Source organism: Siphateles boraxobius, unplaced genomic scaffold (genome assembly GCF_051911475.1).
Source record: "Siphateles boraxobius isolate OS27281-9 unplaced genomic scaffold, OSU_SipBor_1 68, whole genome shotgun sequence".
NCBI classification, from domain to species: Eukaryota; Metazoa; Chordata; class Actinopteri; order Cypriniformes; family Leuciscidae; genus Siphateles; species Siphateles boraxobius.
In genome coordinates, this window is record NW_027509195.1 from 8,495,017 (window position 1) to 8,509,153 (window position 14,137).

At 36.8% G+C, this 14,137-nt stretch overlaps 1 protein-coding gene across 8 annotated transcripts in view; it reads right to left on the minus strand.

Annotated features, from left to right (window-relative positions):
* Positions 1-14,137, minus strand: part of atp2b3b (ATPase plasma membrane Ca2+ transporting 3b) — a 59,114-nt gene that overhangs the window by 14,794 nt on the left and 30,183 nt on the right. For 3 of the 8 annotated variants that reach the window (XM_077214440.1, XM_077214444.1, XM_077214443.1), the window contains exons 6-19: positions 12,351-12,476; positions 10,440-10,481; positions 9,703-9,867; positions 8,371-8,585; positions 7,917-8,159; positions 6,896-7,137; positions 6,558-6,792; positions 6,298-6,477; positions 6,100-6,187; positions 4,984-5,090; positions 4,531-4,722; positions 3,529-3,742; positions 3,013-3,224; positions 2,205-2,312 (exon numbers count right to left, since the gene is read on the minus strand). In XM_077214440.1, coding sequence (XP_077070555.1) covers positions 2,205-2,312; positions 3,013-3,224; positions 3,529-3,742; positions 4,531-4,722; positions 4,984-5,090; positions 6,100-6,187; positions 6,298-6,477; positions 6,558-6,792; positions 6,896-7,137; positions 7,917-8,159; positions 8,371-8,585; positions 9,703-9,867; positions 10,440-10,481; positions 12,351-12,476 — 2,369 coding nt within the window. Of the gene's footprint in view, positions 1-2,204; positions 2,313-3,012; positions 3,225-3,528; positions 3,743-4,530; positions 4,723-4,983; positions 5,091-6,099; positions 6,188-6,297; positions 6,478-6,557; positions 6,793-6,895; positions 7,138-7,916; positions 8,160-8,370; positions 8,586-9,702; positions 9,868-10,439; positions 10,482-10,808; positions 10,863-12,350; positions 12,477-14,137 lie in introns of all 8 variants that reach the window. The other 5 variants (XR_013197002.1, XM_077214445.1, XM_077214441.1 and 2 more) reach the window with 2 other exon arrangements.

Consider the following 14,137-nt stretch of genomic DNA (forward strand, 5'->3'; position numbering starts at 1 on the left):
ACGGCTATATTCCAACATCTAGTAGAAAAAAAGTCTAAAGTACAGAAGCTTGTAATAGCAATAAAAGGAGTACTAACTCCAAATGAATGTTTCTTGGTTTGAAATTAAAGCATCTGGCACATGTGAGTGTGTGTCCACATATTTTTGGCAATGTGTTGTCCCTAACAAAAAAATTTGCTATTAGTATAGTTCTTATAAACTAAAATAAGAATGTATGCTTAGCCTATACTTGTACTCAATCTTTTGATCAAAATACTTAAAAGAATAATTAAGTGTTCTAAGGATACTTGGCTTATAGCTGTTTACTCTTTTCATTGAATAGCTTATTAAATACTTTTTTTCCCACATAGATTTACTTATAAACTAACACATTTGAAAATATTGATATATAAAGAAAAGAGATATGTTTCTAATTCTGAGAATGTGAATTTTTGTGTAGTCCACTGGAAGTGTACATAGTCAATGGCTGAATCCGAAATCGCCCCCTAAACCCTCATTAACTATTCCTTACGTTAGTCCACTAATACTGTTCACTTGAAGGAGTGAATGAAAAGGAGTGAGCGAATTTGGACAGTCGTTGAAGGTACATCGGTTGTACATTCGTTAATGCAGTGCAATGTGGGATTGAATGAGTGAACTCAATAACGTCCACAATGGCTTTAAAGACACCACTAAAAAGAAGAAGCAGAAGAAATAGCAGAAACAAGCTTTAGAAGCATTGCTTATGTGCATGTAATCTAATGTGATCAGATATTAAACAGCATATAAATCAAAACCACCAAACGTTGACGAATGAAATGTCGACCCAGGAAGAGATACAGGACTGTGAAGCTTTGAGGGTGTTGATGGACTCAATCTATGTTTTGATCATCACACTGAATCTGATCCAGATGTAAACACCATTTTCTCGGCTTTTTGTTCAAAATGCTGCTCTTTTTGTGAAACACCCCAATTCAAGTGTTAAATAATATTTTTTTCAAGCAGAGGTTCTGTTCTTTCTTTTTATATACTGTATGTTCATATATACAACAACATATTCTGCTGGTGCTGGCTATCAAATAAAAAAAACGCCGGCAGGGAAAGATTTGAAGTACAGTTAAAGATATATTTCATGTATGAAAAGAATACCTAAATAGGGGCGTAGTAGTATACTTAAAGAGCAAAAATAATTCATATAGTAAACTATAAGTATAATGTTATGTTCAGCTAAAGAAAACTTACAAGTATACTTGCAGTATAAAACTACTAAACACCCTACTAAACTACTTAAAAGTGTACTTTTATAAACTAAAAAATGTGCTACAAATACTTAATTAGTAAACTATCAGTAAACCTATAAGTTCACTTGTATTATAGTTGTAGTACATTTTAAAAACATAGTTGTAAACTAGTTTTGTATTCAAAGTTTACTATTGTAACACTTAAAGTATAATTTTATACACTAAAAAGTGGGCCAATTTAGTCCAAAGTAGTACTGAAATAGTACACTTACAAGTATACTACTAGTACATTGATTATTGTAAAGTGCGTTTCCAGGCTGGAATGTTTGTGTTTGTTTTTGTTTTGGTCTGTGATACTGCACGTTGCCAATTTGCCAATTTTCATTGTCCATTGCGCTCGTTCCTGTTGCGGTGCTCAAACTGGCAACCCGTGAGAGCGCTGTTCAGTCTGAGGAGCAGGTGGCAGGAGAAACGACGATCTCTGATATTGTGAATTGGACTGCAGTACCCATTTCGACCACTAGTTGTCATTCTTACAGACTGCACCTTTAAGTATACTTAATAAAATTAACTTTTTTGTAAGGGGTACTGTATAATAGAATTGATTAAAAGCAAATAAGATGATCACAAAATAAAGATTTATTCAATACAAAGTTTTCTTAAAGTTCACTCAAAACACTTATCGTGTGATATAATGTTCATATGTGACAAGGCAGGATTACCACTTGGGTTTATCAGGCAATTTGGCACAGTTATCAGTTGATCTTAAAATAGTCTTAAATATAATCTTATATTTAATCTTAATATAAAAATATCATCTTAAAATAGTCAAATATCAGCCAATTAATCAGGTTCTTTTGGGGAATAAAATGTCATAAACTTTTTGAAGATCTTAAACTTGATGAAATATTCGACACCTTGTTCAAATATTCACACAATGTTTGATAGTCGGTCTCCTTCGTTTTTTGACTCTTACTCTCCTACCTGACCCCACAGCAGCTCTCCAACTCCCACGAAGAGGCACCACAGCCATTGCTCCATATTGAGAGGGGCACAACTGAAGGGCTTGCCCCCAAACTGCACAATCACAATCTGCACACAGATCAACAGCAAACAAGGAAACACCATCAACACTCAGCACAGCCGAAATTTAGGCACCCAGCACATCAGTCACCTGCTCGGATAGATCTGATCGTGACAAACAGCAATATCTTTAAGGTTGTGCCACCAACACTTGGGTTTAGTGTTTACAGAATGAAAGAATCGGCTATGGGGCGGGATTCAGCTTTTCTGGCTTAAAAAAAAAAGTTTATGTAATACACTGTTATTTGTAGCTGCAAGCATTATCAAATTAATCAAAATTTACTGAGTACTGAGTAACAGAGCACTGTTCCTTTGGAAGTGCATGTAAAGTGTATTTGCTTTCGCAGAGCAGAAAACAACGTCTTCCTCGAAAAGTCGATAACATGAACCAAACTCTTCCAGGCCTCAGCTACAACTACAATATCTGAGGGCTGGTCAAAGCATACATTGATTACTGATTATAACTCCATTCATTATGCACTTTGATCTGTGAACAAATTAATTCAAGATATATTCTCTGAAACTAGACTTATCTTATGCACCTCAAATAAATTAATTTAAATTATTTTTAAGGGCAAAGAATACAAAAATGCAGTGTAACACACAGGGGTGAGAGATATGCAAAACTTTGTTAATGACGGTGTTCAAATTCTGCAGAAATCTGAAGGGCCTGCTCATTGAGAACAACATGAACTACAGTAGCTCTGACCTGCACTCCAAATGTTCCCAGAACAATGCTGCAGAAGATAGGGTTCCCGAAGATGCCGTCGAACACGTTCCTTTCGCCGTGAATCTTGCGAGCGTTGATCTCGTTGAAGAGCTGCATCAGGACAAATGTATTGAAGATGATGGTGTAGTGTTCAGATGGGGGGGAGTGTAAGGGTGCATTACGGCCGCAGTCGATGTCGAAGATTTTCTCTCCTTAGGATAAAAGAAATGAAAGCATACAAAATTAAACTGTTCTTAAAAAAGGTGCACTCACTATGCACTCATTGTTTTCCACTTTAGATCACTCACTTATGCTTTTATTGCTCTCATTTGTAATCTGTCTTTAAAAAAATGCATCTGCTCAATTAATAAATGTAAATACATGTAACATATTTGAGGCTATAATGACTATAGAGTCTGAGCTGTAAGCTGCTACACGATCAGTAAAGTTTCTTCCTAATTCAACATTTAAATAATGCAAAACAACACATATTGATCCTTGAACTCATTGTCCTACCGACAAACAGCAGGGTGAAGATGATGACGAGCTGATAGACTCCATGACCCAGGATGTTCTTCATCATTGTGAGCGAGATGAGGGGGTTGTTGCGGCCGTAGGGTTTCCTAAGCAGCAGGGCTTCAGTGGGCGGCTCAGTGGCAAGAGCCAAAGAGGCAAATGTGTCCATGATCAGATTGACCCATAACATTTGTACAGCTTTTAGTGGAGAGTCCTACACACAAACACACACAGATTACAGATGAAGGTACTGAACTACACTTTTTTATCAGTGAAGAGTATGCAGTCACACCAGCCTCCAGCAGGGGGCTCAGTGTCTGATTTAACTGCAGCTTCCTATTGCTATGAGATTGCTTGAGAGGTGCAATGCAGTCAGTTCCACCTAACCTGCATGACACAGAGCTATCAGCGATCTCGAGTGGCCGTTTCACATTTACTGCAACACCATGGGCTGAGACAAATTACACTGATCCAAGGAGTAGATTTAGGGGGGACGCAATGTTTAAAGCGAGGGAACTGCCCTTGCCCTGCCTTATCATTTGTTTTAAACCAACATTGATTTTTTTAAATGGAATATTGCAGTACTTATTAACAATTATTTATCTGTGCACGTAATTCTTTCCCCTTGTAATCTTTAATCAAAACCACTCCCCCCCCCCCCCCCTCTTGCAGTGGCATTTCTTCTCTTCTCTGTTGATGTGTTTACTGGCGCAAGGGCAGGACAACCTGTCACTCACTTGAGATCGACAAATAGAAAACCACAACAATCCAACAATGGGCAAAATCACGCCAAAATTTGTTCAAAATTTGTTCTGCTTTGAGTAATTTTACTCAGATACAGGTCACAGTATGACACAAAAACTTCAACTTAAAAATTTAAAATAAAAATAAAAAAATAAGTTGAAGTTAAAAGTACTAAATATTAAAAGCTAATTTGAGAAATGCACAATACTATATTTGCATATTAATAATCCTAAAATAACACTGGCGTACGTGTGTTACCTGTGTAATGCAGGCCCCAGTGAAAGCTACGATGACGGCCACTACATTGACAGTTAGCTGAAACTGCAGGAACTTGGAGATGCTGTCATACACATTTCTCCCCCACATGACAGCTTTCACGATGCTGGAGAAGTTATCATCGGTCAGGATGATGTCAGAGGCTTCTTTAGCTACATCAGTACCTGCTATACCCTAGAGACAGCAAGAAAGACAAAGAGAAATAGATTCAGGGAATACATGCATCTAATTCAAATTCTTTTGAGAAAAGGGGTTTTTATTCACTAGAGATCTTCTTATGTTATCATAAACCCTTGTTGGGTGAACATGATATAAGTGGAGCTTCTAATAAATCAATATTCATCTCTCATCATTACTCATCTCTTAACAACCTCTTGGATGGGAGGATGAATACATGAATAGATTAAGGGGGAAGTGTTCATCAGATGTGCTTACCATCGCAAAGCCCACATCTGCCTTCTTGAGAGCCGGTCCGTCATTGGTCCCATCACCAGTTACGGCCACCACCTGTCTCTGCTCCAACACAGTGCTGTCAATGATGCCTACACAATGGCATCATCACCCAGCAAACAATTACAAGCTAGCACACAACCTTGACCAATCACTGAATACAACTGCTGTCACCACAGAACATGAATTCATCCATATGATATACATTTTAATTGTATGAGTGTACATGCTGCCTACTAAATTTGCATACATTATAAATACGTCACAGCACCAGTCAACCGTTTGCACACACTTGACTGAATTTACACTACCATACCAAATCAAAAGTTTTGGGGCCAGTGATATTTTTTTTAAAATAAATTATTATTTTTATTCAGCAAGAATGCATTTAATTCAAATATGACACAGTAAAGACACTAATAAAATATTTCTGTAACACTTTAGAATACTGTTCCATAATTAATAAATAACTAACTAAACAGGAACAAATGAGTAACACAATATTTAAATTCTAGTAACTACTATTAACTAACAATAATAAGAACTTTGTTCTTTTGAACTTTCTATTAATCAAATAATCCTGAAAAAAGTATAACTGTTTCCACAAAAATATTATGTAGCACAACTGTTTTCAACATTGGTAATAATAAGAAATTTTTCTTGAGCAGCAAATTTAGCATATTAATTTTTTTTAATGTAAGACTGGAGTAATGATGCTATAAATCCAGCTTTTCCATCACAGGAATAAATTATATTTTCAAATATATTACAATAGAAAACAGAAGAGACTTCTTTAAAAAAACATTCTCATATTTTTTTTTTATTCTAGTAGTGTATGTTTCTCATGGTCTTAAAATCTTTTAATGTAGATGTCTGTTTGATCTAGAGTGTGCAGAGCTTAAGGCAATGGGTTACAACTTTTTAAAAAAATCTGAAACTGAATAAAACATGAAAAATGAATAAAAAATTACTCAAAATATAAGTATAAATATTATAATATAATATTTGTTTAGCAATTTTGAACACTACATAATTCCCATACTGCCTTTTTAAGATTCAAGTGAGTCTGGGCATGATGAGTAAATGGAAAGAGCGTCTCACCTTTTACAAGAGTGTGTTTGTCTGTGGGGGAGGAACGCGCCAGGACTCTGAGCTTGGGCCAGATCTTATCAATCCTCTCCTGCTCAATCTATAACACAAACACACACACATGCACGTACAAAAAGCATGGACATCCATGATTCAGTTTAGCCTATATTGGATTTGTGCTGAGATGTCCAAGATTCAATTTCCACAAACCTCTCCTTTCTCATTCCTGATTCTTCGGTTGAACTCTTTACCGTCCAGGCACAGAAAGTCATCCCCAGGCTGAATGATGCCACACTTGGCAGCAATGGCTCGTGCTGTGTTGATGTTGTCACCGGTGACCATGCGCACAGTGATGCCTGCCCTCTGACACTTCAGAATGGCATCAGGGACCTGCGGGAGGAGCGGAAAAAAGGCTTGAAAAGAGAAAGCGCACTTCGATGATACAGAATACATGTTCTCTCTACATATACCTCAGGTCGAACGGGATCCTCAATCCCGACGACAGCGATGCAGCTCAGTTCGGTGACAATTTCAGCTTCATTTTCCCAGTCAGGCTCGGGGTCACAGGGAAGATCACGATAACCGATGCAGATGGTTCGCAGGCCTTCACATGCCATGGGCTCGATCACTTTCTTCACCATCTCATCTCGGTCCCGTGGCTTGAAGTTTCGTGCTTCACCGTTGGCACCAAGTATAGAGGAACACCTGAGGTAGAAGAGAAAGCAGGGAGGTCAAAAGAGGTCTACAATGACAAGCAACAAAAGAAACATAAAATTATATTTCCTAGATATTGTCGTGCTTTACTCACTTTTTCAGAAGGATCTCAGAGGCTCCTTTGCTGTAGAGCCGGAAGTTTCCATCCGGCATCTGCACCACAGTGCTCATGGACTTGCGTACAGAGTTGAAAGTGTAGACTTTGTAGATCTTCTCCTCTGGGATCTGCTCTCTCACAGGGACGTAGTCTCTCTTCAAGTCCAGCAGGAAGCCCAGCAGACCACACTCTGTCTTATTACCAACCTGCTTAGGCAGACCCCCTTCCACATCCGGAGGCTGAAAGAGAATTGAAATGAAGCAAGGGACACGGATAAGAGAAAATGAAAAAAGTTGAACTGGAAAAGTTTCTATTTATATTTGACAACCGAGTGCAACTGTACATTTTTTATAGTGTAATGGTGCTTCCCGGCTGAAAAAAAACCTCTTACACCAGCCTAAGCTAGCAGGCTGGTTTCCCAACATGTACTGTAAATATATTTTTTTAATCTCAACAATAAAATACTGTAAAAATGCTACGGTAAAAAACTGTTAATTGATTAATTCCAAGTTACCTTATGGTGGAAAACTGTAATATATCCAACAAGACATTTTAAGTAATTTACAGTAAAATACTTAAATGTACAGATGTTGGAAGTAAAAATTAACAGTCATCTTATAATTTACAGTGAAAAACTATAAACTGATATTCCCAGAATATCCTGCACCAGACTTTGCATTTGATTGTATTTAGTTCAGTCAATTATGTTTCTTGTTAGTTTTTGTTATCAGTTATGTACATTTGGGTTTAGTGGTATATTTAGGTTATTTATTGCATTATTTCAGTATTGTGTGTTACAATGATAGAGTTTTGCATTTGTATATATTAGTAAATATATTAAATATTACCATAAACTTGACATTTTTTTATTATTATTTACAGTCTGGATAGGATGCTGTGATGGCTGTTATTAAAGGACTTTTGAACACTTTTCAGCTAAAAACAGGCTAAAACTAGCTGAGGCTGCTAGTTTTCAGCTAGTTTTTCAGCAGGTTTTTCACAATATCCAATCTCTCACCAGAATCTTGGAGGTATAGGCGCAGTTGATAGATATGGCATTGACAAGCGTCTCTAGGGTGTTGGGGTTGATCTGGCTGGGGTCCGGGATCTCACGGTAGTGCTGGTCATTTAGATAGGCCTGCACTACAGTCATGCGGTTGGTGGTGAGGGTGCCGGTCTTGTCGGAGCAAATGGCAGTTGCATTGCCCATTGTCTCACAGGCATCCAAGTGACGTACTAGGTTATTGTCCTTCATCATTTTCTGAATTAACAACAATAGAAGATTTGGATGATGAGAAAAAAAATGGTGTTGACAAAAGCAAAACATGCTTAAAATATTACATAAAAAAAAAAAAAAACATCCAAAGAAATTTTTTTGTTTTGTTCAAATTTGCTTATGTAATCTGTTAGCTCAACAATACATCTGATTTGCTGATTACGCACACACGCACTGTGCACCTGGTCTCTCTCACCTTAACTGAATAGGCCAGGGAGATGGTTACAGCAAGGGGAAGACCCTCAGGCACAGCTACCACCAGCACAGTCACACCAATGATAAAGAATTTGACAAAATACTGCACGTAGATGGGCGTGCACTCTGGCATCCAGGCTCGCCCCTCCACCACAAACGTCTCGATCACAAAGTACAGCACCAGGATGATAACTGTAATGGCCGACATCACAAGACCTACAAAAAACAAAAAACTAAATAATCCTCAGGATACTGTTTTCTATTAATATTATGAATGAATGCAGCTTTCAGAATGACTTCAGTTATGGGGTAACATGTGTTACGCAATCAATCTATTGACTGTAAATACCAAAAAAGTAATTTATTATTATCAAAGTTACATCATAATATCTGATTAACTTATTTGTATTTTTAATGTATTATAATTAAACTTAAAAAAAATAGGGGTAAACTTTAACAGGTTTTTTTTCAAGAAATAAAAAGGCTATTTTTCACATGCAAAATGTGTGTGCACTCAACTGATGTAACAAAAAGTAACAAAAAGTAACTTATTGTATTACTTTCCATAAAAAGTAACAAACACATTTAGTTAGCACTTCCACTATATCAATGGTAAAAAAAAGTAGCACAATGGTTTACATTCCATTAAAAGACTGAAACACTAAAACACAATTATTGAGTGCTTCCTCTCGGTTTACAGGGTGAAAATGTAGCACAAAAGTAACTTTAACATCCGACTTAACATAGTAAGAAAATGTAACAAAAGCAACACAATGAGTTGCATTTCATGAAAAGTAACAATGTAACAATTAGTGAGTGCTTCCTCTCACTTAAGAGTGAGAAATGTAGCACAAAATGTAACAATGTAATTCAATCAGTCAGCACTTTCACCTGATTATTGGTGAGAAAAAGTAACATAAAATTAACAGTGTTACATTCCACAAAACGTAACAATGTAATTAAGCAAGTACTTCCTCTCAGTTAACATTGATAAAATGTTACAAAATGTAACATTACTTTCCATAAAAAAGGAACGAAGAAACACGATTAATCAGAGCTTCCAATCAATGGTGAGAATATGTAAAGAAGTAACAGTGTGACACATTAAGCGAGTGGTTCCTCTCAGAACACAATTAGTTATCTTTTCTAAGTTGCGGAATATTGTAACACTAGTTTTAAAAGTAACATTCTCCAACACTGAATGTATTTTTGTATGAAGATGAAAATAAAAAACAATAGGATCAGCACTGTAGCGTTTGAGTGTGTCAGAGTGAGGTGATTTATCTTTCCATATGATATCACCTCGTAATTGGCCAAATGAAGTCCCACGCACCTGCTTTGCCAATCTGTACAGCCAGTTTGGTGAGTTTGCCCTGCAGTACAGACTTCTCCTTCTTGGGCACGTTAGATTTTTTCTTCTCTCTCTCCTCCACTTCTCCACCCTCCGCACTCTTCAGAGGCTGCATCTCCATGGCAACGGCTCCATCCTGCTTTTTGGCTGGTGGGCGGGACATGAGTTAGCGTCACTACATATGGCCAACAAATCTGTCGTGTCACAACTCAGAGGCATCGTGAGAGGCCTCCGGCATGAACGAGACTCATTCAAAGCTCTGAATATCTTCATGCCACCACTTCAAATATTTCGGCAGTTATGCTCAAAGTGCCATACACACATACACTGGACACACAACGAAGGAAAGCAAGACAAATGTGGACAAGCACAGCATAAATACTGACATTGGTTAGAGTCAGAACACAAAAGCATCGCCCCTTTCAAGCTCTATTCAACGAAAAATGTTTGGGTGCTTTTCCTCGACACCAGAAACAATGAACTACGGTTGCAATGCGCAGGAAGCAGTCGTCATGTATGCTGTTGAGCATGTGTGACGTTACACAAAGAGTGTGTTTCTGCCTCTTTATGTATGTAGCTGTGTGCATATATGGGATTAACGCTTATATTTCCCGTAGCTATACTTATACAGCAACAGCATTGCTGAGTCCACAGAAATTTTCCACAAGAAAATAATTAACCCCTCATTCTCTTCATCTATTCTACTATCCCTGTGGTACCTTTATTTTGATTGGTCTCCACAGCTGCCTCTGGCTGCTTGCCTGTGAGAGAGAAAGACAGATAGAGAGAGAGAGATAGAGGGGGAACAAGGGAATAAAAAGCAACAGACATAGACAGAATGAGAGACAGGACACACAGTGTTCTTGAGCGGGGAAAATGAGAGCGCACAGAACTATGGAAACAGACACACAAACAAACGGCACACACATTGAACTGCACTCTTTAACTATACATGTTAAACCTGTGAATACACACCACAATTCTGGGCTAATCCGTCTCTATACAGTACAGACTGTAGTCATTTCATCTACGCTGAAGGTGTTCTGTAACTCCATTGGACTCAAACAACAGGCCTGTGGATTACGTACCATTGGTGATGCCGGTTGGCTTGGCCATAGTTGTGAGTGAGTAACTACTGTCCTCTGATTGGATGGTGAAACAAAAGGATAATGCGGGTTTTTTAGGGGGGGATTGGGTATTGGCCGTGGGAAATTTTTAGGATTGGGTGGTGGCAGAGGTAAGAAAAAAAAGAGAAATCAATGATAATCATGTTGTATTAAGGGGAAACTGAAAAAAAGTTGCATGTAGGTAGATACAGTATGTAGTACAGTATGAAACTTAAAGTACTGAGATCACTGTCCTGCAGTGCAACTTTCCTGCAAGACTATTTTGCTTCATCTAAAATATTTTTTCCTAATTCTTATAATTATAATAATTATTATTAGGGCTGTCAATGTTCTAGTTAAATTTGTAAATTAGTAATCTAGTTAATTTAGTGTATTATCAGCAAAGACTCATGCGCAACAAAATGCAGGGGTCTTAAGAGGTGTTTTAACTACATTTAACTGAAATGCAGAACTCATGGTGCAAGATGCAGAAAACTGTGGAACAAAGATATATATATATATATATAACTACCTTCATTTGGGGGCTTTTCTTCACAAATATTTATATATGCGATTAATTTGATTTATAAATTTGAATACTTTTTTCATTTATTGATTATAATTATATATGTAGTTGTAATGACCTATCAGTTAAGAGACAACATAAAATATTTGTATTTAAAGTAATAAAAATCACAAGATTGCAAAATGGTGATAAAAATAAATATTATTTATTATCAATTAAATAATTAAATAATTAAAATAATTGCTGACCACTTATTGCACCTAAAATATACACTATCCCTTATACATTCACATAGATTTTTTAAATGGTGAATAAAAAGAGGCCTGTTGGCATGTGAATTTTTATAAAAGTACACACTAATATACAATTACGGGTACCAGAAAAGATTTACAAATATTACAAATCAATTTGTGCAAAAACGATAATTCAATTGTCATCGTGAGGCGGTTATAAGTCCGTCCGTGGCTGATGACACATATACTGTAGAGCGATTCAGTGGGACAGTAACAGAACATGGTGCCACTTCATCCTTCATCCACCCACATCCAACCTTTGCTCTCTCTCCCTCTCTCTGTTTCTCTCTTTCGTTCCCTTTCTCTGAATAATTAATCAGCCTCCTCCAATATAACTCCTAATCCTTCTCTATTCCCCTCTCTCCAGTCTCCTCTCTGATGGCTGCAAGTTAAATTACCCATGGCACGGGCCATAAAGTTTGCAGCAGTGGAGCTCTGCTTGTCTCTCTTGCTCGTCTTACCATTCATAAATATTCCTGCATGCTCCAAGCCCACTGGTCCTCCATTCACATCAAACCCATCCCTCTCTTATGCAAGGATCTCCCACCCCCTCTCTCTCCATTCTCTACTGTCTGGTAGTGCTACTCACAACGTGTAAGTGTGCAGTCATTTTCACAACATCCTACACTACCCTCAGCTTTTTTCTCTGAGTATTACCATGTATGTTTTGGTTGGCGTTTGATGCTCTTCCTTTCTCACACCTACCTTTCTTCTCTTTCTTCTCCTCCTCCCCTTCCCCGGCTCCCAGTAGAGTGAATATGATGCCACTCTGAGAGTTGACTCCAACTGCGGTCACCAGCATCCTCCCTGATCCCTCCATTACATGGGTACCTGAGAAAGAAAGAATGAGAGAAAGACATAGACAATGTTTGATATTTTATTGCAGCACATTGGAAAGACCTGAATAAATTTCCCCCAAAAGGGTGTCCCAACTAGCCTGATAGAACAAGTTTAAATAAACAATTTCACACTGAACAATGTTGCTGATTAATGACCTCCCAGCATGCAGTGCAGCATCAATAAATAATGTTCTTCCCTTCGCTTTTGAAGATTTTAGTCATGTAAAACTATATAGTATGTAAGAAAAGAAATATGCTTTTTATATTTGTGCCAGTATATATATATATACTAATTATTATTTTTATTATTATTGATAAAAATAATAATGGTTTAACTTGCATAGCATTCTTTTTTCAAAATTACAATTTTGCTAAATATTTATTTATAATAATGATAATAATAATAATAATAATAGTAACAATAGTTACATTTAAATATAATTTAACAATATAATTACAATTATAATTTAACATAATTTCTCTTCTATAATAATAATAAAGATAATAATAATGTTTAAATGAATAAATATTATAATAATGGAATAATAATAATACAAAAATTAAATAAAATTAAAATGTTCTTGTGAAACGGCCTAGAGCTTGGAAGTTGTTGAAAAAATAATAATCATAATAATCTAGTTTAATTTATAGCTCTTTTTTTAAAGCTTGAGGTTACTTCCAAGAAAACAACCATTTTAATTCATTTTAAACAATAAATCTATAATCGCCTTGACAAGAATCTTCTGAATGAGACATTTTACATGTAGTGATCAATTTAAAATTGGTTAAACAAAGTGTTAATAAAGGCAATTATTACAACAGCATTTACCATTAGCATTTGACTTACACAGACACCAGACCCCACACAACAACAGCCTCCATACATCAACTTCACAAAAATATCATTGGGATATTCTTCAATAATATCATCAGTGGAGCAGGACAGCCTCATAAAGAGAATGGAGTTATCATCCCAAGTGTCTAAGAATAGCATGGAGGAAGGAGAGGGCATGCACCAGTGCTCACAGCAGGAAACAGAGATTCTCAGATCTAATTAACAACATCTGGATGCCACTGCAGCATCTCAGTTATTCTGACACACAGAATGTGGATGCTCAGAGCATGCTTTGTGCCCGCTGACTGACAGCTGAAGGAGCGCAGCCGAGAGCAGAATACAAAGCCATTTCAAGAGAGGCCAGTGACCAGTCTCAAGTAGAGTGATGGGCATCAACCTAAACAATGATTTTACTTAAATCACTGCTTCACTTCTAATGCACAGTGACTTCATTGCTACCAGCACAAAAGGCCCGTAATAAAGATATCAACACATGGTAACGTTCTGTTTATTATAGTGCAAGATGCAATTATGTCGCCTGCCGCTTTAAATGCAAGAGCTCTTTTGAACAGGATGGATTATGATTGGCTGGAGGAAAAAAAAAAACATTCAGAAAGTGATTACAACTATCGTTATTGTTTTAGCTGTGGTGTGGATTTCCCTGTTCTCATAGAATTAGACTATTAAACTATAATTAAAACTTTATAGGTATAGTTTTAATTATAAACATTGGTGTGAACAGGCCTTAAAGAGGTATATATAATCTTAAAGGTGCTGTAAGCAATTTAAGGAATCCTAGTGACTCAAGGACTCAAAAA